Source organism: Eretmochelys imbricata, chromosome 5 (genome assembly GCF_965152235.1).
Source record: "Eretmochelys imbricata isolate rEreImb1 chromosome 5, rEreImb1.hap1, whole genome shotgun sequence".
NCBI lineage: Eukaryota > Metazoa > Chordata > Testudines > Cheloniidae > Eretmochelys > Eretmochelys imbricata.
The window spans coordinates 16,127,620-16,149,407 of NC_135576.1; the positions used below are offsets into that span (position 1 = coordinate 16,127,620).

The 21,788-nt window shown below is 43.0% G+C and overlaps 1 protein-coding gene across 1 annotated transcript in view; it reads right to left on the reverse strand.

Annotated features, from left to right (window-relative positions):
* The window catches only part of MYO5B (myosin VB), a 244,499-nt gene that overhangs the window by 139,421 nt on the left and 83,290 nt on the right, over nt 1–21,788 (reverse strand). The window contains exons 8-12 of the mRNA XM_077817114.1: nt 21,664–21,771; nt 18,509–18,618; nt 15,138–15,403; nt 4,498–4,579; nt 2,684–2,824 (exon numbers count right to left, since the gene is read on the reverse strand). Coding sequence (XP_077673240.1) covers nt 2,684–2,824; nt 4,498–4,579; nt 15,138–15,403; nt 18,509–18,618; nt 21,664–21,771 — 707 coding nt within the window. The remainder of the gene's footprint in view (nt 1–2,683; nt 2,825–4,497; nt 4,580–15,137; nt 15,404–18,508; nt 18,619–21,663; nt 21,772–21,788) is intronic.

Consider the following 21,788-nt stretch of genomic DNA (forward strand, 5'->3'; position numbering starts at 1 on the left):
ACCTCTATATTCCCTTACAAGAAGGGAGGTGGGATCTTTCATGACCACAAGTGTTTAAGTCATAATGTCTCACCCAAAACAGAGCACCTCCAGGAACAGAACGCCATCTATTACTGTGCTTGGGCATTGCTCCAGCACTGAATCAGAAGGAAGAGTCAAACCACAAAAATGCGCCATGCTCCACCAGGCCCTCTCCTTTGCGTTATTCACAACACACCATTTTACCTTATGATTTCATTAGAATGCATGAGCAAAGCAGACCTAAATTAATGCAAACAGTAGGAATTTCATAGACTAATGCTCAGTTAAAAAAAACAAAATGGTCAAGGATACTTAAATACCTAATTAAGTAAGATCAGATTCACTTAACCAAGTGAAAAAATCTCAGCTCTGACTCACTGTAAATACACAAACAGAAATCCCTGCTGTGCACGTCTTCATCACAAATGATTACAGCCAGCCATCAATAGTATAACACCCAGCCACTAGCCACTGAAGACAATCTAATATTAAATGGGAAGGAAAGTCGATGTGCCACATAAGAAATGGAAGGAAGTGAGCGCTCATCTAAGAAGTCACCTTTCTCTCACAAAGGAGGACAGGTCACACTCCTTATTAAATCCCAGCAGGGACAAAGGAATTTAAATAACAAATATGAAAAGCGTCCCTTTGATGTAACATGACACTTCTGCCTCCTCTTCACCTTGGGCCTGTTGTTATGCTCATGAATCTCAGTGGAGCTAACAAGAGTGATTAGTGTCCTTTACATGCCTTGCTACAGGAGAGGCAAGGTCCTCTACACTGACTGAACATGAAGGCTAACAGTTTACCCGACTGTATATATGCACACAGACCCACAAGGCCATTTCTCATGACAGGCAGACCTGAGTCTTAATGCAAACTTTCTTGCCTAATAACAGATGGTTAAAACACTGACCTGTTAATCATACTACACGGAAACTGGCATGAAGAACCACTTCCAGGAAGTTACTCCCTTGTGTTAAAGGGAGATTATGAGCAGAAAAGTGTTTGCAAAAATAGCACCTTCTTATTCAACAGATCCTCCCCCTTGTGTGTTTAGACAAAGGTATTTCTGCTGTTTGTGCTCTACCAGCCCCTTACTCTACCAGCCCTGCCGATCTAACAATCTCTGGATTCTGCTGGCTCAAGCATCATGTTAACTAAGTTCCAGCTGCAAAATTGTTATTGCTGGTGACAGATGAGCAAGTAAGAGTCCAACTTGACTTTGGGATTCTAAGGTGAGTTTGCAGTTCTGGCTGTTAATGACTTAATTTGTAAGCTGAACACATTTGCTCAGGAATTGCTGAGCAGCAATAAACATGGAAATCCGTTTCTACAAACTCACTGTAAGAAAACTCTTTAAAATGTGCCCAAGCTTCCCAACGCCATTTGTTTGACCTTTAGTTAAAAGCCACTTCAGCCGGGTGAACTGAGTTTTGCTAGTCCCTGAGATGGACATTTAAGACAAAAATCTCACTGTATAAAATCTCACTGCTACAACCATTACAATATGGGAAAAGTGTACAAATGACAGACTTTAACAGCACACAGATGTCTTGGTGGCTTCTGCTCATTTGGTATAGAATCAGGGTGGCTAGTGCATCTGATTTCAGCAAGTTGGATAACTTGGAGGAAATCCTGGCTACACTACAGTCAATGGGAGCTTTGCCAGTGACTTCAATAAACCTAGAATTTCACCCCTTGCATAAATTTGATCCGTTATCATTATTTATTATTTGTATTACTGTCATGTCTAGGAGCCCTAGTCATGCACTGAGACCCCATTGTGCTATGCACTGTACAAACAAAATGAAAAAGATGATACCTGCTCCAAAGAGCTTACAATCTATCCCTTCAGGATTGCAACTAGTCGCTTGTCATTGCATCATCAACTTTATGAATAAACTCCTTCAAATCTAACAAATTAAAAGGCTTTTGAGTGTGCTCAGAAATTTACCATATTCTGGATCCAGTAGCCGACCCACTAAGAGGAGTGAATTCCAAAAGGTGGAGATTCAGACTGAGAAAGCCCTACCACCCGAAAAGACTTATCCCAGGAACCACAAGGAAAAGCAGCCAATTTCAACTGCTGTGAAAGGATATAGGCTTGGAGAGGAAAGCTAAAAAAAAAACCAAACAAACCAGGTCCAATTTAGGGAACTAAATATCAGCACCAACATCTGTAACTACACCCAATGTAGAAATGAGAGCACTGGTGTGGTGTGTCAGCGGTCTGCCCAATTTAGGAAGTGGGCAGCAACCTTCTGCGTCAGGAGATGTTTACTCGTGGTCTTCAACTGTAGCCAGAAGTAAAGCACATTGCAATAGCCTTACCTACTGGAGAGGTCACAAAGAAGGGGATGACTACTGCAAATTCTGCATCTAAGAGGAGTGGTCATAGACTCCTAGTCAGATGAATTACATAAGAGATACTATAGGCTACCGTTGTTACCTGAGAACCCAGGAGGAGTGATGAATTCAACAAGACCACCAGACTGCAGTTCGTTTTGGACAAGGACTGTTTTATTGGCCCCGTCCTGCTCCTGGAGAGTGCTGGTGGGTGAGCTTTGGGACCCATCACGCTGAATGCAGCATGACTAGCCTGCTCAAGTTACTTTGAGAATGATAAAAAGGCAGTGATGACGTCAGTGTTTTTCTTTACCTTACACTCTTCATCCAGCAGGTCCAAGATACCAAGTTTGGCTTCTATAAGGTCTATGCAGGGCTGATTGTCATAAAAATCTATAAGAGTCCAAGGGATTTGTTCCTTCATATACTCTTCTTGCTCCAGCTTAAATACATGCTGTGATCAGAAAAGACAGAAAAGTTTTACTGAACTGTTACCTTTTAAATAATTAAACTTCCCTCATCCCACTTACCTATTGCAATTACTAGAAGTGTAGTTTTCTCCTGTACATGGCTGAGAAGTGCTAGAATTTTCAGCTGAAGACAGTGTGCAGTGTAACTAAAAACTCTGCTATTTGTTGGTCCCATGTATGACTAAGGATCTCAAAGTCTACCATTATAAAGCATTTGGTGGGGATATTTTCTTTATATATAGCACTGGAAAATTATTCAAACGGTCCCTACAGATAAGTGAGAGTGGTATCCTAACAGGGGAGCATAATGTAGCTTATACATTACTCAAGATCTCTGCCTCCTCCCCTAATGATTCCTCATTTTCATATGCCATGACGGGTAAATTATACAGTGAACTAGAATACCCTAGACATTTACCTGTCTAGGTTCTTATACTGGTGCACGCCACCAAAGTATCTGAGCACACTTCCACAGAAGCGAGAGACTGGGAGTTATCAACATCACAGCTGTGATTCAGAAGACATTTTCAATATGGATTCCTGTTTTCATACACACAACTTTCTGGAAAAAAGTTCCCCCACTGGCTGAAGTTTCTCAGACTGATTTCCAAGAGGTTAAAAGTCCTTTGATCATTTCTAAGATATTCTAACCACGAGGAAAGAAAGAAAAAAAAAAGTCTGGCTCAGATGCATTTTTTTTCCTTCAAAGGTGGCTTTTAAAACCTCTTCAAACATGTCATCACTGAATTTGAATCTTTTTGCTTTAGAAGCAACAGTTGTATGTATTAAAACAGTTGTGTACTGCGCAAATTAAACCTATCGCTTTCCTCTCAATTTCTTAAAGAAGCATTGATATATAGTATGATGCTTTACATATATTGCAACTGTGCATCACTACATGTACAGAACAGTTTTAAAGTACCAGGACTGCCCCACAGAATTTACTTGCTCAAATTCAACAAATTCTCTTGTAGATCCACTTTACCCAAAATTAGGGTCAAATCTTGCTTTTACTGAAGTCAATGGCAAAATTCCCATGGATTTCAGTGAAACTGGAATCAGACCCTTAACTGTGTAAAGTTTCTGACATTTTTATGTCTACTCAATGTAGATATCGAACTCCATCTATCTGTTCACATCTCAAGACAAACACAACAAATTGTGTTAGAATGTGTATAATACAAGCATACAACGTTAAGTAGTTTCAGTTCTCAGCAGGTTAGGTCAGCCTCCTAGAGGTTTCCACTCCTGAGTTCTCTTTAAATCCTGAAACAGATTCATTGCAAACAGCCAGGTTTAGCTTGGTTTGGGGCTGAAACTATGCAAAAACCAGTTTCCCAATGGTTTCACATACAAACCACTCAGAAACATCAGTGGATCCAGGTTGGAATAAATTGTTTACAAACCTGCTAAGAGATTCAGATTTATAACAAAACCAAAACCAAGCAAAACTCACCTTTAGCAATGAAAACATAGTACAGTTCTACTGCATGATTTCTGCCCCGTGGGGATTATGCTATAACTGCCAAATTCATGTTAATAGTGAGAGCTGGCCAGAGTGGAGACAAGTTTGTCTAAGTGGAAGCCTGGCACAGGAAAATGTGGCCAGGCTTTTATCCAAAGTTTTCTATGAATCTTATGAAACAGCTGACCTTACCGAGTTGAACTGCTGTTGAAGTTTTTCGTTGGCATAGTTGATACAAAACTGTTCAAAGCTATTCACTTCAAAAGTTTCAAACCTGCAGAGCAATGAATAAATCAGTGTAAGTGTTGCTTCCTCTGAAATCTACTTAACTCTGAAATGATGTTACCATCCACATGCTAGAAAACAGTTAGTTATCCATCAGAGTCCCCAGATTCCCTCTTTCCCAACTTCACAAGCATATTAGTCCACAAGATTTGCATTTTCACATACCAGAATTTAAGGGACTGGAAAAGATTCACTCTTTAGGCACTGTTCAGATGTTCAATACCAGTACAGCTTGTAACACTTCACATAGTGCTATTATATCCCCATCTGAGATAGGAAGCCTAACAATCTCTCTTGGGGAACAAAAGTATTAAATAATAAGGCTACACAACTTCATTGTGAAGAAAACTGCTCAACTATCAGTTGCTGAAAAAGGAATATAAAATATATCTATTTGTGAATGGAATTTGGAAGGGATTATTATAGTCTTCATTCTAATATTCATTGCAAACCTGACAGCATTCAAGTGAAATACCAGTGAATTTTTTCCATTATTTATCTTTTAAATTGGCAAGAACAAATGGGTATTTTTACAGCAATAAGAGAAAGGTTAAACTTAAATGGAGAGATCTGATTCAACCCCTCATGCTCCAGAAATCAGAGCCTGGTTTTGATCTTACTTATACTGGTTTAACCCCAGTGACTTCAATTTGTCTTTCGATTTGGCCTGGAAATTACCAGTTTAACTCATCATCTAAGCCAAAGTTACAAAGGGTCCAGAAAATAAGGGTTTATAATAGAAGCTAACGCCGCTCCACAATGCTGCAGTTGTAGCAGGATGGGCTGTAAGGCCTTGCAGGTCTTCTCTTTCCCTAGCTTTATGATCTCAAAACAGACTTTGGGGTTAGAGTCAGATGGAAAAATGCTGCCCCAGGTCAGTAAAACAATACTCAAGGGGCAGGACTATGCCCTCTATGTAAGAAGATCCCTGGGCCAAGGGGGAAAAACATGCATCTGCATAGCTATGGATCCTGAAGCTCTGCCCCTCCACAAACTCGTAAGTGTGCCAGGTTCTGCAGGGGAAGCTCATTCACAGTGAGAATCCATACAGGAGGTGCGTGCCCTTTGCACTGCCTCCCCACACCCTGCTCTGTTTCCTTTGCCTGAGAGCCCTCCACAGGGGAGGGGTCTGAAAGAGCTTCATACTGAAGAATGGCATCAGCGTCTGATCCGTCCTACTCCTCTTGAAGCCAATGGAAATTTTGCCACTGACTTCAGAGGGGGGGGTGGGGGGCAGCACTGAACCCACTGCAATGGCAACTTTGGGTTAAAGTCTGCTGGCACAACTCCACTGACTTCAAGGGAGCAAGGCAAGTAAAGAGTTTGGTCCTTTCACTATAACTTAAATTGCAATCAGGCAGTTACAAACCACTGAAACAAGCCAGAAGTTAAATCCTATTTATAATGAAACTGGATAACTGTACTTGTACACCAGCTGCTGTACACTGTAAGCATTTTTCTAGATTCCGCGGGGTATCACCAGGTGTTAATGGTGTGAATAAGTATTTCTAAGGCAAAGTCTAGGAAAAAAAGGACTGACATCTGCAGATAATTTAAATTATTCTTTGAGGGAAGAAGCAAGCGGCAGTGCCTACTTCTTAAATTAAATTAATATAAGCCTACTGTAAAGAAAAAGACACAGCAAGGCAATTGGTCAGATAATGGGAATTGTGTTCACTGGCAGAATGTTCTTACTGCTCCATAAAGAAAAAAGGTTTAAATATCTTCTCTTTGTCATTTTTAAGGCTTACTTTTGTAATACTCCACTCTCTAGAGTCTCATTATTTGATAGAGCCCAAAATTAGTTCATAATTTCCCAATTTCTTGAATATTATCAGGTAACAATTCCCAGACCATCAAATGTAATGACTTAACTCCAATCATCTGAAAATGAATGAGGTTAGACAGGCTGTCGCTTTTACATTTTGTAACAGAATTGCTTTCAACAAAATCCAACATTCGCAGGCTTATTAACAAAACTCTGTCATTAGGAGGCGGTTTAATACATTTGTCAGCATTCTTCTCATCAAATATAGTGACCAGGGTTATAAGGTTTCCTCCCCCACCTCCCAAACAACGGATCAACGATGTTATTATTCATGACAGAAGTCAGCACAGCAGTTTCTAAACTGAGGAATTCAATTCCTCGTGCTACATCAGTGAAATCAATCTCTGAAATATTTAGTACAGCAAATTTCCTCGGCCCTTGGAACTGAAAACTGTTTACATGTCATCATTAAAATATTGCTGAGTATTCGACAATTTATCCTTGAAGAACTTATGATGTGTTTCTGTTTGATTTCAATCCCCCTTCTTTGACTACTGCATTTACTTGAGGTCCCAGGTGTAATGAGCTCTGTGAAAAATATCCTACTGCAGTACGTTTAATAAGAGCAAGGTCTTTGGAACTCCTCTTTTAATCACAATGACCTAAATCCTCTAGATACTAATGGACACTAGTCTTTTGAAATGCCATAAAAATACAAATTCCAGCAGCTTGGTGATCACGTTGAGCAATGAGCAGAAGAGAGATTTAATTAAAACAGACGGGGGGGGGAGGGAGGGAGAGAAGAACGCACATGGAAGAGTGGTAGATAGAAAAGTATACTGCACATGAATGAGAGAAGGAGAGAATGATATCAGAGTGGACACTGTTTTTCTACTTCAGAGGCCTAGGATATGATTTGTGAATCCCCTCTGAAAGGTTGCCAGCAGTAGGAGAGCAGCTATATATCTAGTCACAACAAGCTGTCTATCAAAAGAACTTGTGAATGCAGCCTCGGTATCAGGCCTTCAATCCTCAGCATGCACTTTCAGCACTGAAGCCAGACACACATAATTGGGGTTTTTACCAAGCTGAATTCATTTATTTTCACAAGATCCAGGAGACAAATTAAAAAATGGGAAGGGAGTTGTGATTTATCAAATATTCCTGGTGACGAAGGCCCAGCCACATGAAAAGGAAAGCCCTACCTTAAAGCATTTTTCTTTGCTAGCTGTCAAGCGGAGGATCAACTCGAAGGCAATTTATGTGAACTTGCTAACTAACGAAACAGTTTCACTGATATTTGCTAATTGATGGAAAGGTTTGTTTTGTCTGCTCTGTATGTGTTCTGACTAGGAGGTCTTGCTCCTGAAAGATACCTTGTGCTATGATGATCTCCTAATGGGAAAAGCAAACAAATGGCTCTTTTGTTTCAATTAATTTCATTGCATTCACTAAACCTTGGTGCAAAAAATGAAAATAGAAAACCTTCCCACATACCGTCCTATCTGCTACAGGGGACTGACAATTCAACCAATAAATAAAAAGCAGCCAGGATGACAAACAGAATGGATTGGGCAGGGAGGCAAGGAAGGGGAGCCAGAGTAACACCTAGGCAGCTTTTAACTAGTACCCTGGACACAGTAACTCTCTCAGCCGTAAATAATGGCAATTGTTACAGGGGAGTCACAACCTTCCTCCTGCACTAGAAACCAAAAACCAAACAGGTAACTGGTTCTGGGAGTGGGAAAAAGCAGCACAAAAGCAGGAGTTAACAACAAAGCGTCAGTCCTTACTTTGGGTAGTAAGTGTCCTACTGTTTACATATGAATCAAATGTTGTGTCCTCACTGCTTTAAAAGACAAAACAAAAAACCACAGACCACGGTAATTTCATGGAGGATTAAAAAATGCTTTATGGAAAGGTACTTCACACCAGTTACCTGCCTGGCCAAAACAGCAAATGCTGTATTTAGGTAGCCCATCATTTTAAAAGGAGGATTATTATTTATTCAAGATATTGAAATTTCAGTGCAATTGCTCTTGTCCCCCAAGTTTAAAAAAATTGTTCTCTTAAGACATGTGGTTCCTTTGGAGCAGTTCCAGCCTTCATGCCAAATACTGAGGTGTTTGTTTTACTGTATTTACTATTGTATACATGATGGAGCCAATTTGGGCTACTGGATGAATAGACTGATACTTTTTCTTAACACACAAACTGTTATACAGCCATATATGCACTATACATATACTTCATATATATAAAACATACAATGAAAGACTATTAAGATTGCAAGGTCAAGCAATCATAAGTTCAGAAATTCCACAATTAAAGTTGTCTGTGCAATCTTAAGTATGCCCCCTTGTGCATATGTATGATGATAAAGTCATTAATGATTTGATCCCATAGGTGCCAACTTCCTCTTTACCCGGTGGGTGCTCGACCTCCCCCGCCCCCCCAGGCCCCGCCCCCACTCCACACCTTCCCCCAAGCCCCCACCCTCACCCCACCCTCACTCTGCCCCCGTTCCCACTCCAACCCTTCCCCAAGGCTGCACTCCCGCCTCTTTCCGCCCCCTCCCCACTCCTGCCTCTCCCTCCCAGCTCCTCCTGCCTGCCTTGGAACAGCTGATCCATGGTGGGCTGGAGGCGCTGGGAGGGAGGAGGAGAAGTTGATTAGCAGGGCTGCCGGTGGGGTAGATGTGCTGGGGGAAGAGGGAAGCTGGCTGCCGGTGGGTGCTAAGAACCCGCTAATTTTTTTCCATGGGTGCTCCAGCCCTGGAGTTGGCACCTATGACTTGATCACATACTATTTTTTCCCACAAGACCCCTACCATATTTCGGGCACAGAATGGATGGTGTTTAATTAATGAGCAGCTACTCAATATTTTGTTTTATCCTCATTGTTCAATGTGCGGCCCCAGGCCTTATTTACTGCACACTACTCAAACTCTGCTCTGAAGACAGAATTGTTAATTTCTTCATGGGATTTTCTACAGTGCTCACCACTACAGTATCTGAGTACTGGACAAATATTAATGAATTATTTTCGCACCGCTGAGATGAGAGGGTATTACCCCCACTTTAAAGATGGGGAGCTGAGGAACAGTGTATGTTGGATACTTTTGGTAATTTGTTCCAATGTTTAACTACCCTGACAGTTTTTCCCCTCATGTCTAACATAAATCTCCCTTGTTGCAATTTAAGCCCATTACTTCTTGTCCTGTCCTCAGTGGATAAGGAGAACAATTTATCACCCCCCTCTTAATATACATGCTTGAAGACCTATGTCCCCCCTCAGTCTTCTCTTTTCCAGACTACCCAAACCCAGCATTCTCAATTTTGCCTTGTAGGTCATGTTTTCTAGACATTTCCTCTTGCCATCCATGCTCCACCCCTACAGCATCTCAGTCCAAACCCAGACTTCTTGGTCAGCAAGTCAGTTTCACCCCTCCAGTCTCCATCCCTACTCCCAGTCCCCTTGCCCAGCAATTCACAGTTCTCCTTCTGCCTCAGCTCCTCCTCCTATCTGTCTCTCTACCCCACCCTGCCCTCCAGTTGCTCCACTCCTCTCCCACCCACATTTCCCAGCCCCGATGGCTCCTAATCCCAATCTTCCTCCCCAGGCTTCTTGTCCAACCTCAGGTTCTTCCTCCAAGTCCCAGAATCCTTCCTCACCAGTCCCAATCTCCCTCTCTCCTCACCCATACCCATAGCATCCAGTCCTATTCTCCCTTCCCACCCTCTCCGTTCCCCATCCTGCAGCTCTTAGCCCCATCATATCCAAATTATGCAGTTTCCTACTCCATGCTGCCTGGGTGCCAGCAGGGGAGACACTGAGAGCACAGGAGAGGCTCCCTGGTCTTGCAGTTCAGGTGCCCAGACCTAGCCCACACTGCTGCAGACAAGAGCTGCAATTGCAGGGAAATCCTGTGCAGCCAAGGTTGGAGCATGCGCAGCGTGGGCAGAATTTTTTCAACATGGGCCAAACAATGAATTTCTCTTCAGTTTTGTTCTCAGAAACGGCTGAACTGTTTTGGCTGAAATTTTCCACACACAAAAAATTCACCCGGAGGCAGACATCTGGCACAGAAAAGTTTAGCCCAGTTGGTTAAATGACTGAAAACCAGGGCTTTATAATGGGCAATATTAGGCAACCTTAGCAGTACTATCAGCCTCAGCTATAATATTGGATAATAAGTAAATCCTTCAAGGACACAACATTTTTGTTCCTTTGGAAACAAAATTTTCAGTATCAACAAATCGTGGGTTTGTGATAAAGGTACAGAGAGCAGACACCCATCTCCCATAGGGATAACATCCAGGATTTGGCCGGACACCTTAAATATATTCCAAGATATAATATAGTCTTAACTATATATATATATATATTTAATACAATGTAACCTTAATCAAGATTCAAGGTGATAAGAACCATATATGCGGTGTTATAATAGTAATGTTTCCCTAATAATGAATTATAAATGTTCAAGGCTCCCTCAGGAGTCAGTGCTGGGAGCTCCAAGTCCAGTCCTGAGCGCGTTCCTGAATATATCACTGGTTTAGCTCTAGAGGAACTGCCATTTGCCCTCTGGTGGGGTGCATAGCCTTTTGCTGGTTTTCCCTGTGAACATTTAAGGGCAGAACCCTGCACAATCATTTCTTAATGGAATCAGTAAAATAATCTTTCCTCTGCTGTTGGTGGGGCAGCATGGGGAGCCTCTGCTCTGTAGGACTTTGGTTTCCACAGGCATCCATTCAGAACTTTTCACTAGCACTGAATACATACACCAATTCACTTTAAAAATGTTAATAAGTGCTAAGGCTAGCCTTTTCAAAGGGGTCTAAAAATCCCAGCCTAAAAGGTCCCAGGTCTGATTATGTGTGAGGGAAAATAAGGAAGCTGATTGCTAAGCTAACACACAGACAAGTCCTGCAACATCACTCTTTCAGAAGGAAGAAATAATACAGAACTTATTAATGCCACAATCCCCACATTAAACTAGATGAAATACTCCGAAAAGCAAAAAAAGTTACGAAATGCCCATCTGGTAGAGGGGCATCGGAACTGGGGACCATCTTACTTTGTCTCAGCTCACACCCTTGTACCCAGCTAGTAACTCTTACGCCAGCAGCATCTACTGGGCAGAAGACTGACTGTGTCATCTTGGTTTAGTGTTTTAGGGGAGACACATTTTTATGATCTTCAGCAGAAAGGTCCTGTGGTTGTATCACAGTAATGGAGGTTTTCTTGTCTAACTTAATATTTCATGGGCATTACCCTCTAATCAACTTTTCTTTACATTTCTGCAAGTGTGTGTCTGTTTCTTACTTTGATGTCAACTGACTTGTCTACACTTTCCTGGCACAGTCCATATGGCTCCTTCTTCAATAATAGTATTTTTCTGACACATTACAGTCCACAGGGAATCTCTCTGGAATCAAGGCAACTTGGACAGGAAACAACATTTTTGAAAAAGCTCCTCTGACTTATACTCCTTTAGAACCACTCCTCAGCTTATGCTGTTTGCAGCTGGCAACTTCTTGGCCTCAAGGATTCTCTGGATCTTGTAGTATCCATGTGGGTCACCCTAGGTGCTAACAAATCCTTATGCCAACAGCCACACCACCTCAAAGTGATCTGTTATCAGATCCCAAAGTAGGCAGGGTCATACTGGCTCGGTATTTTGATGGGAGCCTTCCAGGATCATAAAGGTGCTGCAGGACGTGCGGATATTGAATGTGTAGGCAGTGTCTCTTCCAGCACAGTCAGTACGTCATTGATGCTTTAGCATTGTGTTTCTGTGGGCTGGGGGGATGGGAGGGCTTGGTGGCTGAGGGTAGGGGCTTTCTCTCAGATGGAATATTAAACAGACCTCCCAGGCATGAGAAAACAATATTAAAAATCCCATGGTGCTTTATGCAGAAGTGAGAATCCTGCCCCATTTCCATTAACTGAGTAGTGACTAGGATTGTGTGAGCTTTCTGTAAATAAACTCAAAACACACCTAGAGTGGGGTACCATTTTGAGTTCTAAACTCATTAGGATTTGACAAGCCAAGTTTGTGACTGTGCCTGCCATCAGGTGGGTTTTTGCCTGGTGTTGGGACTTCTTTCTCTGTCGTTTGGCATCTTGCCTTGCCCTTCCACTAATCACTTATTCACAAGAGGCCCTGAGCTCCCTGTTATATCTAATAGTTGTACGGAGGCGGGCCAGTGGCCATCTACCTGGTCCATTCTACCTGATGTCTTCGGGGTGGGGATGGCTGATTAGCTAGCTGTCCCCCCTTCCAGCTCTTCAGGGGATTGCTGGCAGTCCCATTGTTCCACCTCTTTTCCTTTAGCTGTAAGGATAGGGATAGCAATGGATTGGCCCACTCTTCACTCCACCCTTGACTGGTCCGCATCTTCTGGGGACGCGGCAGACTGCCCAGCTCTTTTTCTGCAGCAGTGGTGCGGAAACAATCAAGCTCCTGCTATAGCACTCTGCTGCTGGCCCCTGAGCTCAGGTGATGAAAGGTGCCGCAGGCTGCACTGGGTTAAAAGGGAATCCCCATCCTTGTACATGAGCTTTTGGGCAAACCTGGGCTAAGTTCTAAGGCTGGGTTACCCAACCCGTGGGTCAGGACCCAAAACTGGATTACCGGAATGTTTCAAAGGGTCGTGTGGCAGCTCCTGAGGCTCCTGTCCCATGGGGCTGGCTGGACTTGGCTTCACGCTCCAGGCACTGTAACATTTGGGGTCCCTGTTCCACTCGGGTTTGGCCCAGCCATCATGATGACATGAGTCTGGGTAAGCCAAATTTGAGTGAGCAACCCCATGAGCCAGGTCACAACTCCACTCACACAAATCTGGTCCAGCCAGGGTGGCGGGGCCAAACCTTAGGAGCGCTGCAACCCCATCTTGCTTCACAACACCCTTGTGACACAGGTATTACATTGCAGAGCTAAGCAAGCTGAGGCACTGAGCAATTTAATTGAAGGTCGCCCAGCAAGTCAACAGCAGAGCTAGGAAGAGAATCCAGCTCTTGGACCTCCCGTCTTGTACCTTAGTCACAAGGTCATCCTTTAGTCTAAGTCAGAGGTCCTCAGACTGTGTGGCATGTCCCTCATAGGTGGGCACGGCAGGGCCCAGGCCAGCCCTCATTGAGATAGGGTAGGAAGCACCACCCGAGCCCCACCCCGCCCCCCAGCTCTGTTCCATCCCTACTGCCAGCCATGGCCCAGCTCCCTGCCCAGCTCCACACCCAGCCAGGGGTCCAGGTGCTGGCCCCCACCACAGCCCGGTGGTGGCTCCACTCCTAGGGTGGCCAACCCTGAAGCTATTTCGAGAGATTTTTTCCCCCCAACATGACAATGTCATTTTCTTAAAATATCCTACTAAAATCTCCCAGATTGTTTTCAGTAGTCACCAGGAGATTGATGCCAATTCCAGGAGACTCCAGGCCAATCCTGGAGGCTTGGCAACCCTATCAGCTCCCTGTCCCCAGCCTCTGGTTGTGGCTCTGTTCCTGGCCCAGGGCCAAGGGTGAGGCTGGGGGAGGGAGTGGAGCCACACCCAGCTTCCAGCCCCCTCCGCAGCCTGGCTACAGCTCCGCTCTTGCCCCTGGCCCCGCTCCTGGCCCCAGACCCACCCCCAGCTGCGGCCCCAGCCTCAGCCCCCTTACACCGGTCTGTGTGTCGTCCCCCAGCCTCCTGTGCCGTGTTCCTGCTCCTGGCCCTGGGAGGGGTCATGGACAGGGGTATGGGGGGTGCTACCCTCAGAAGTTTGGGGATCACTGGTCTAAATGGAGGGCTGCTCTAATACAGACAGTATATGCACATTAAGAAAAGGAGGACTTGTGGCACCTTAGAGACTAACCAATTTATTTGAGCATAAGCTTTCGTGAGCTACAGCTCAATAAATTGGTTAGTCTCTAAGGTGCCACAAGTACTCCTTTTCTTTTTGTGAATACAGACTAACACGGCTGTTACTCTGAAACCTGTCTATAGGCACATTGGAATGCAATGAAAGCAGTCAGGACTTTTAATATACAAAAAGCCGCTTCTCCCTCCTCCTTCACATGGAATAGAGATTGGCCCGGACCAAAGCCCTACATCCAAACAGACCCAAGTCTGCAAGAGAGTGGAAGGGGAGGCTTTGAAAGCTGAAGCAGGATTCCAATTTTGTAATACAGACAACACACGATGCTCTGTGCTTGTTCTCTTTTCGCTGTACCAGCTTGCTCCCTCATACTGTAAGCTCTCAGGGGCAAGGACTTTGTTACTGGTTTAGCACAGGTCACCAACTGTATCACACCATGTCACCCTCCTAGGCCGGAGCCCATAGAAAGGAGAACTCATGATGTCTGTGCACGAACAGCCCAATACAGAGACAGGGTATTCTAAACAAGTCATCATAATTCTACTTCCCTATAAAGAGAGTTGCACTGCGTCTGAGTTTCCTGCAAGCCTGATCCATTGTTTTGATTGTTTTAGAGGGGGAAAGTAATAAGGACGTTGCCCTGCAAGGTGCTGGGCACTTTAGGGAAGGCAGAGGATGACACCAGTGCTCCTGGAGCTCAGCACTTAGCAGGATCAGGCTACAAGTAATCCTGCTCAGTGCAACTTCTACCATTCAATGTATTGCAAATCCAGTCTCCCCTAGCAATCCATTCGGGAACAGATTTTGCATGGATCAGATTTCTAAAAACTCATGTTTAACTGAAGTAGAACATGGCAAGCTAAAGGAAGCAGAGCAACAGACGGGCCAATGAAAGCAGAAGAAACAGAGGCCTTTCCTACCCATAGATATCCAGAACCCCAATGAATGAGTGCTGCTTGACGGTGGTATGCAGGGCTTTGTTGATATGCTCCACAATCCAGTTAAACAGCTGGGCATAGATGTGCTTGGCTAGCGCATTCCTGGCATTCACGACTTGCTGCACAGACATGGGCTTGATGTACGTCTCAGCTGTTGTGACAAGCTTCCGATGGCACAGCCAGCGCTCCATCTGGCTGTGCTCCACGCCAAGCAATCTGCAAAAATTATTCAGGTGTTCATCCTGTTTCTAGGATATAAAGAGAAATACAAATTCAGCAGGAGCTCAGCGAGCTGAGGCCGGGAGACCAGAAAACACCCACATATCTAAGCTACAGGATTGCCTACTATTCGGATGGGAAGGTGGAGGGAGGAAAAAACAAAACAGCTTTAGCACAAGCTTTTACCATTTATAACAAGCTGTGTCACTGAGCTTGGTCATTACTACAGTTATTGTGCAATTTAGGATTTTAACCAACCTCAGACTGGCTTCATGATGTTAATTTCCTATTTAGTCGTTAACTGTGGATAACTAATTTGTAGGGACTATTTATTTGACTGAATAGATTCAGAATGAGACAATCTCTTGAAATAATGTTAACCACTGAAGAGATGAATGCCCTGGTGGTAGATTCCTAGAGAGAAGTTTGATTCAGAATGGAATTTTAATTCTAGATTTCCCAGGATCAGGGTCAAAACATGAAATCAGCACTTGGTTTCTATCTGAGATTCTATCTTGTTTAACTTTGGCTGACAGAGATGACATAAAAATGAGAATGTTTAACTGAAGCTCTCTAGTCTTTGGGAAGATACATTTAATGGAGCCCAGCTCCACACGACGCTGTTGGTTTTGCAAGAACAGAACCACACGCTGTATGGCTTCTCTGTGCACTGGGCATCTTAAGCGACATAACCTTCATAAAAAGGAGTAGAGTATCATCAGTGGTTCAGTTTTGTTCCTTCTACAAAGCTCAAACTATGCAACACCTAACAGGTAACCAGCTCTCGAAGGACACTGTCCTGCGAATTGCTGAGCAACCTCAACTCCCACTAAGTGATTGAGAACCAAAACCAGGATGGCTGGCTCTGTTACTCTAGATGTACTTCCTTGTGTTATGACAAGCCCCTAAATATACCACCAGTGCCAGACACTACTTCAACCATTTGGCTTTTGAGCGGGGGGCGGCGAACTCCCTGTCTGGAGATGCTGCTGCTGTTTCCTTCTACATCAAAATGAAATCTTGGATTCCTTTTACCTTTAACCCATTGAAGTGAATGCAACGACTCCAACATTTACTTCAACGGGCTTTGGATCTCACTCTAAATCATTAGCTTGGCACTGCCAACTGTATTATTAAATTACAGCATGCCTTTTGCAAAGCACTCTTGGGATTTCTTGGTATAATTAGGTCCCCAAAGTATGAGAGATTAGGTGGTTGTTGACCTATTTTCCAGCAGTTATTTTTTAAAAAAAGCAGTTAGTTAAGAGTCTTAAGTTCACATTTGTTTTTAGTGGCAAAAACCAACAAAGTCCTGGCCAGTTGCTGGGTTTCATACAATACATGTGAGTGAGCCTGCAGGCACTTTCTTGTAAGAGTGGGAAATTGTTCAGTCTTTTGTTAACATTACATCATACTTCAAAAGAAAGTAAAACAAAAATACCCAGCTAGATAATTGGTGGTGGGGGGAAGAGGGGGAGGGAGAGAATGCCTTTTAAAATCCTCTAGGATGCTTTTTGCTCTGCCACATTTTTCTGATCGCTGATTAAAAGTAATAACCAGGACAGAGTTTATATCATGCAGTCACATTTAAACTTAATTAAACAATGCTAAACCCATTACAGAATTCAGCATTGTGGGAGCAGATTAGTTTATGCACCCAGATTGCCAAATATCTAAAACAAATTGTCCCCCGTGTCCAACTAACGGCACACTGCATCATCTCCAGAGTAACACTCGCAAAATGTGCAGAGCACATCCTTATATTTTAATTAAGAATAAACTCAGTATGGGACATCGTGATAATTGGGAGGACAACACTATTCATACACTCACTATTTTAATTTATTTTGTCTGACTAAACACACCAAAACAATGGAGGGAATCACTGTTAAGGCATCTTTGGTTTTTAGTACTCTTTTAATAAATAAATGTTGTCCTTAGCCACCCTGTGTTGCTATCTATGTTGTACTCTTTTGCATACTGGATGGCTACATTTCAATGACAAATATATGGCAGCCTCATTTCTCACAGCGCTGAATTCCAGCAACCAAAACCAGGTAATTTAATTAGTTGCACAATAGGACCACTTCTTTATTCCAGCATTTACACTCGTGCTGACAGGCCAACATTTCCAAAAGTGATGAATTCTGGATCCAGTTGGAAATACCTTAAAGGGTCCTGATTTTAAGGACATATTCAGCCCTTTTAAAAGATATTTCAAGTTGGGCACCCAAAGATAAATATATAAACAGCACCCAAAATCACTACCATTTCTGAAAGGCTCTGCTGCAATATGCATCCCAAATCGAACCCAGAAACCAAAAGAACCATAAGAACATGGGAAAATGGTTTAGACCAGAGTTCTGACACATACTGAAAATTATTACAGTATGAAAAGGTATCAAAAGATGCTCCCATTCCATTCTCCTTTAAATCCCCGAAGTATTTGTGAGACACCAGGACTGACCATATTCTGCGTCTGGGAGAAATCCAAAACCAGTCAACTATTTACAGAGGAGGCAGTAGCCCATTGTTTTGGATTCTTATGAACCAGCAGCTACTGATTCAGCACTAGCATTTCCCACAGGGTGCATGTATTCCCAAACACTATTCCACAGACAGCGCTGTTGAGTCTAATACACTGGTTGCCTTTAAAGACCTGTCAATTTTACCTTGCGTAGGGGTAAGTATCACAGTATTTGTTTCTCTGAAGTGTTACCTCAGTATTTGCAATACTCTCTCTGTTTCCCTGATATTTACTCTAGGGAATGCTGCAAACACTGAGGTAACATTAGATTTGTTGCTAGGGCAATTGGTCAGTTTTTAAGGGTGACAACCATTATACTTTAAAAACCCAGGAAGTAAGCTAACACATTCACATTGCTTTACAAGTATGACAGAAAAACAAGTGAGACTGCATGATTTCCTGGAAAGAGACAAACACATCAGGGAAATAAGATTTATTGACAAGTTGCCTACAAAAGCAATAAAACAAGAAAAAATAAATAAGTAGAAATTAAGATATTAACTAAACACACTTGATGGCATCCTTTGTAGCAAGAGACAGGCAACTTGGCTGGAGTTAATACACTAAATTGCACACACAGTATCTTCTGTGCCTGCTAAAAACTTACCGATATACTACAAGAGTCTCCATCTCGATCTGCTTGAATTTCCAAGTTTCCTAGGTGCAGGATGGAAGCTATTATCTTAAAAATGCTCATCTGATGGGACTCTTTCACTCCTGAAAGAAACAATTGACATCCAATTTTCACAACGTAAAAAGTGTTTTACTCTCTTTTAAAATATTTATACAGTTTGATTTTCTTTCCGGACGGATGATTTCAAAAACAATCAGAATGCCCTCAATAAACAATCATCATTCAAGGTGACAGCTGAGATTGCAAGAGAAACTTCTCATATGAACTGTTAAATATTCACACCCTAAACAGACATATCAAGGCGATTTTATTACAGATGGATCGGATACTATTTTAAAACTTGCATGAAAGCTAAGAAACTACTCTATGATGATCATTTAAACTCATTTGGGATTTCAATTCAACCAACTGCATAGGGGCTTGCTTTGTGTTTTATAACACAAAAGGGAAAAACTGCTTACCTGTAATAACTGTAAGATCGTTGTGGTGCACAAATTGCAGGCTAATACCAGTGAAACCAGGTTAAGCTATGCTACTGAGGTAAGCCAGTATTAAAAATGGTTACTGAGTACTAATAGTGCCAAGGAAGAGCATTTACTCAAATAGTCCCCATTGGAGTCACTGGGATCACTTGTATGAGTGAGAGCTCACCAACGTGAGAGAGTTGTATAATACAGCCCTTAACATGCGAGCTACGTGGCTGACTGCACAGTTTGCAGGGCCCATTCCCATTTGCACGTGCAGTTTAAAGTTTTTGGATGTGCAAAAAAATGCACATCCAAAACTGCATGCCAAAAAAACTTGCAAGTGTGTGACTGGTGTACTTGTTAAGGGCTTTCCATTGCTGGTGCAAGACTTTCCCTCCTCAAGTGTTTTCTGACAGATTCTTTTCAGCTTCCCCAGCAGGAACATCGCTCGCAGAAATCTGAATATTGTTACCCTGCAAAATCTCACTTCAAATCTCAGCAGATGTTTGTTCCTCTTTAAACATTCACTGTCTGCTTCTCACGTCATGTTCTACAGGTTTATGACTTGTTCTGGATGTTCTCAGTCTGTCAAGCCTGCCTTTATATTTCCAGAGATTTTTTTTTTCAGTTGTTAACAGCGATGGAAAAGATAATGTAGGGTTAACAAAAAGCAATAGTACTTGGCTGCTCTATGGCACTATCAGATGTAAATGTGGACAGGCTAAGGGATTTGCAGATGAGCGCAGGGAGTTTGCATCATGCATGGATGGCTGAGTGGAAGAAGGCATGGTGGTGATTTTATGAAAAGCTGACACATGCACATAGGCTTGGAGCACTAGTGGAGGGGAGGGGCTTGAGGAGACACAAAGCCAGTCAAGGGATTCGAAGAGCATGCATGACATAATCAAACTGACAGAAAAGGAAAGTGACTTTAGTCCACACAAAATGCAGACATTAAAGCAGGGGCAGTGTCTGTGGGAGGTCAGAGGAGGACATTGCAGTAGTCAAGGCGGGATGTCAGGAGGACTTGAACAAGAGATCTGGCTCTGGGGTGAAAGGAAACAAACATTCAGACCTTGAACATGTTAAGAAGGGAGAAACACCAGGATTTGGATGCAGCCTGGAGTGGGGGAAGGGGCCAGAAAGGGAGGAGACAAAAGAAATCAGATTACTAGCCTAAAAGATGCGGAGGACGGTGATGGGTTTATAGCAATAAAGGAGGTGGGAAGTGGAGAATCCTTGAAAGAGAAAAATGAGAAGCCCAGGTTTGGCCGTGTTCAGTTTAAGGTCCTGACACAACATCCAAGAGTGGGATGTCACAGAGACAAGAAAAGACATGGGATTGGACAGAAGGAGACAGATCAGTGGTGGAGAGAACTTTATGAGTCATCAGCATAGAGATAATTGAAACTATGTAAACAGTTGCAGCTGTCCAGAGACAGAAGTGAAAAGACTAGGGGGCACAGAGATAGAACCTGGGGACACCCTCAGAGTGCAACAGAGAAGAGGAGGAGCCAGCAAAAACAGACACACAAAAGAGTTGGAGGGACAGGAGAACCACGAGAGGACAGTATCTCAAAAGCCTAGTGTGAGCAAGATGTCAAGCAGGAGAGGATAACTGACTTCCTCACAAGCAGCAGAGGCCAAAGAGGATGAGGTTGGAGTAGAGCCCCTGAGATTGGACCAGGAGAAATGAGAGAGAAAAATATGTACATCTGAAATTTGAGTGTAATTCAGAGACTTTCAGCCTGGAAGGGTAAGTAAAGGACGTACCTGTAACAGTGTATACGGTAATCCCCTGAGATTGGGATCGGTGCAGCCACAAGGTCAGTGACCCCGTGTCCGCACAGCAGGCAGCACACACAGTGCTAAAAACTCCTCTTCCAAAATAGGAAGAAATAAAATGAAGTGCAGGGAGGAGCTAAAAATTACATTTAAAAGATTAACTACAGTTAAAGAATAGGAATAAACCCCTGTAAATGTAGAAGATTCTGAGAGCGCCAATTATTTCCTCTATTAAAAATTATTTTCCTTATAAATAGTGAGTATTGCAGTCAGGTCACCTCGGTGGCAGATTGCTGTACTGTACTCTATAGGAACGCTGCATATGGTTATTAATATTGGGACATTCTGCCATTGGCTGCATGTGCATGGCTTCCACTGACTACACAGTCAAGAGTCCAATTTGGCCCATATTTCCATTGCTCTGATACTTGGCAAGGATAGTATGATGGTGTATGCAATGACACACATCACCTTGTGTTTAGCCAGGCTGAAGAGGAACTAAGTTAGAAAGTAAAGATATTTTTGCACTTCCTGGAAACAGACTCACAGGAACAAAACAGAGACTAAATCAAAACTGTGATGTCGCTTTAAACCTAAAATGTTCCTTTTGGGGTAATCTCCAGTCAGTCATTCTCCCAATTCACCTCCCCCCCTCTGTTTCACTAGTTATTGACGTGAGTGTGAGAAACTCCCACATTCCCTACACAGAGAGCAAGGTAAAACTAAGTAGGTCAAAAAGCAAATGGATTTATGCCTCTGCGGGTTACATTATTACATTAGAGCTTGTGCAAAATATTGAAAGCCTTTGCAAGACACAGACATCCAAGTGTTTTACTAGGAAGCTTTCCAACTGGACCCTTTCAAATAATCCCTTACCAAGCAGGGTGAAAGCATGTCTGGTTTTCTCAAAATCATCGGCATCATCAACTCCATCAATAGTTGTCTCGCCTCCCAGAGAGGTGTAGAAAAAGTCTTCAGCACATGCTAAGAGAAGAGCAAAC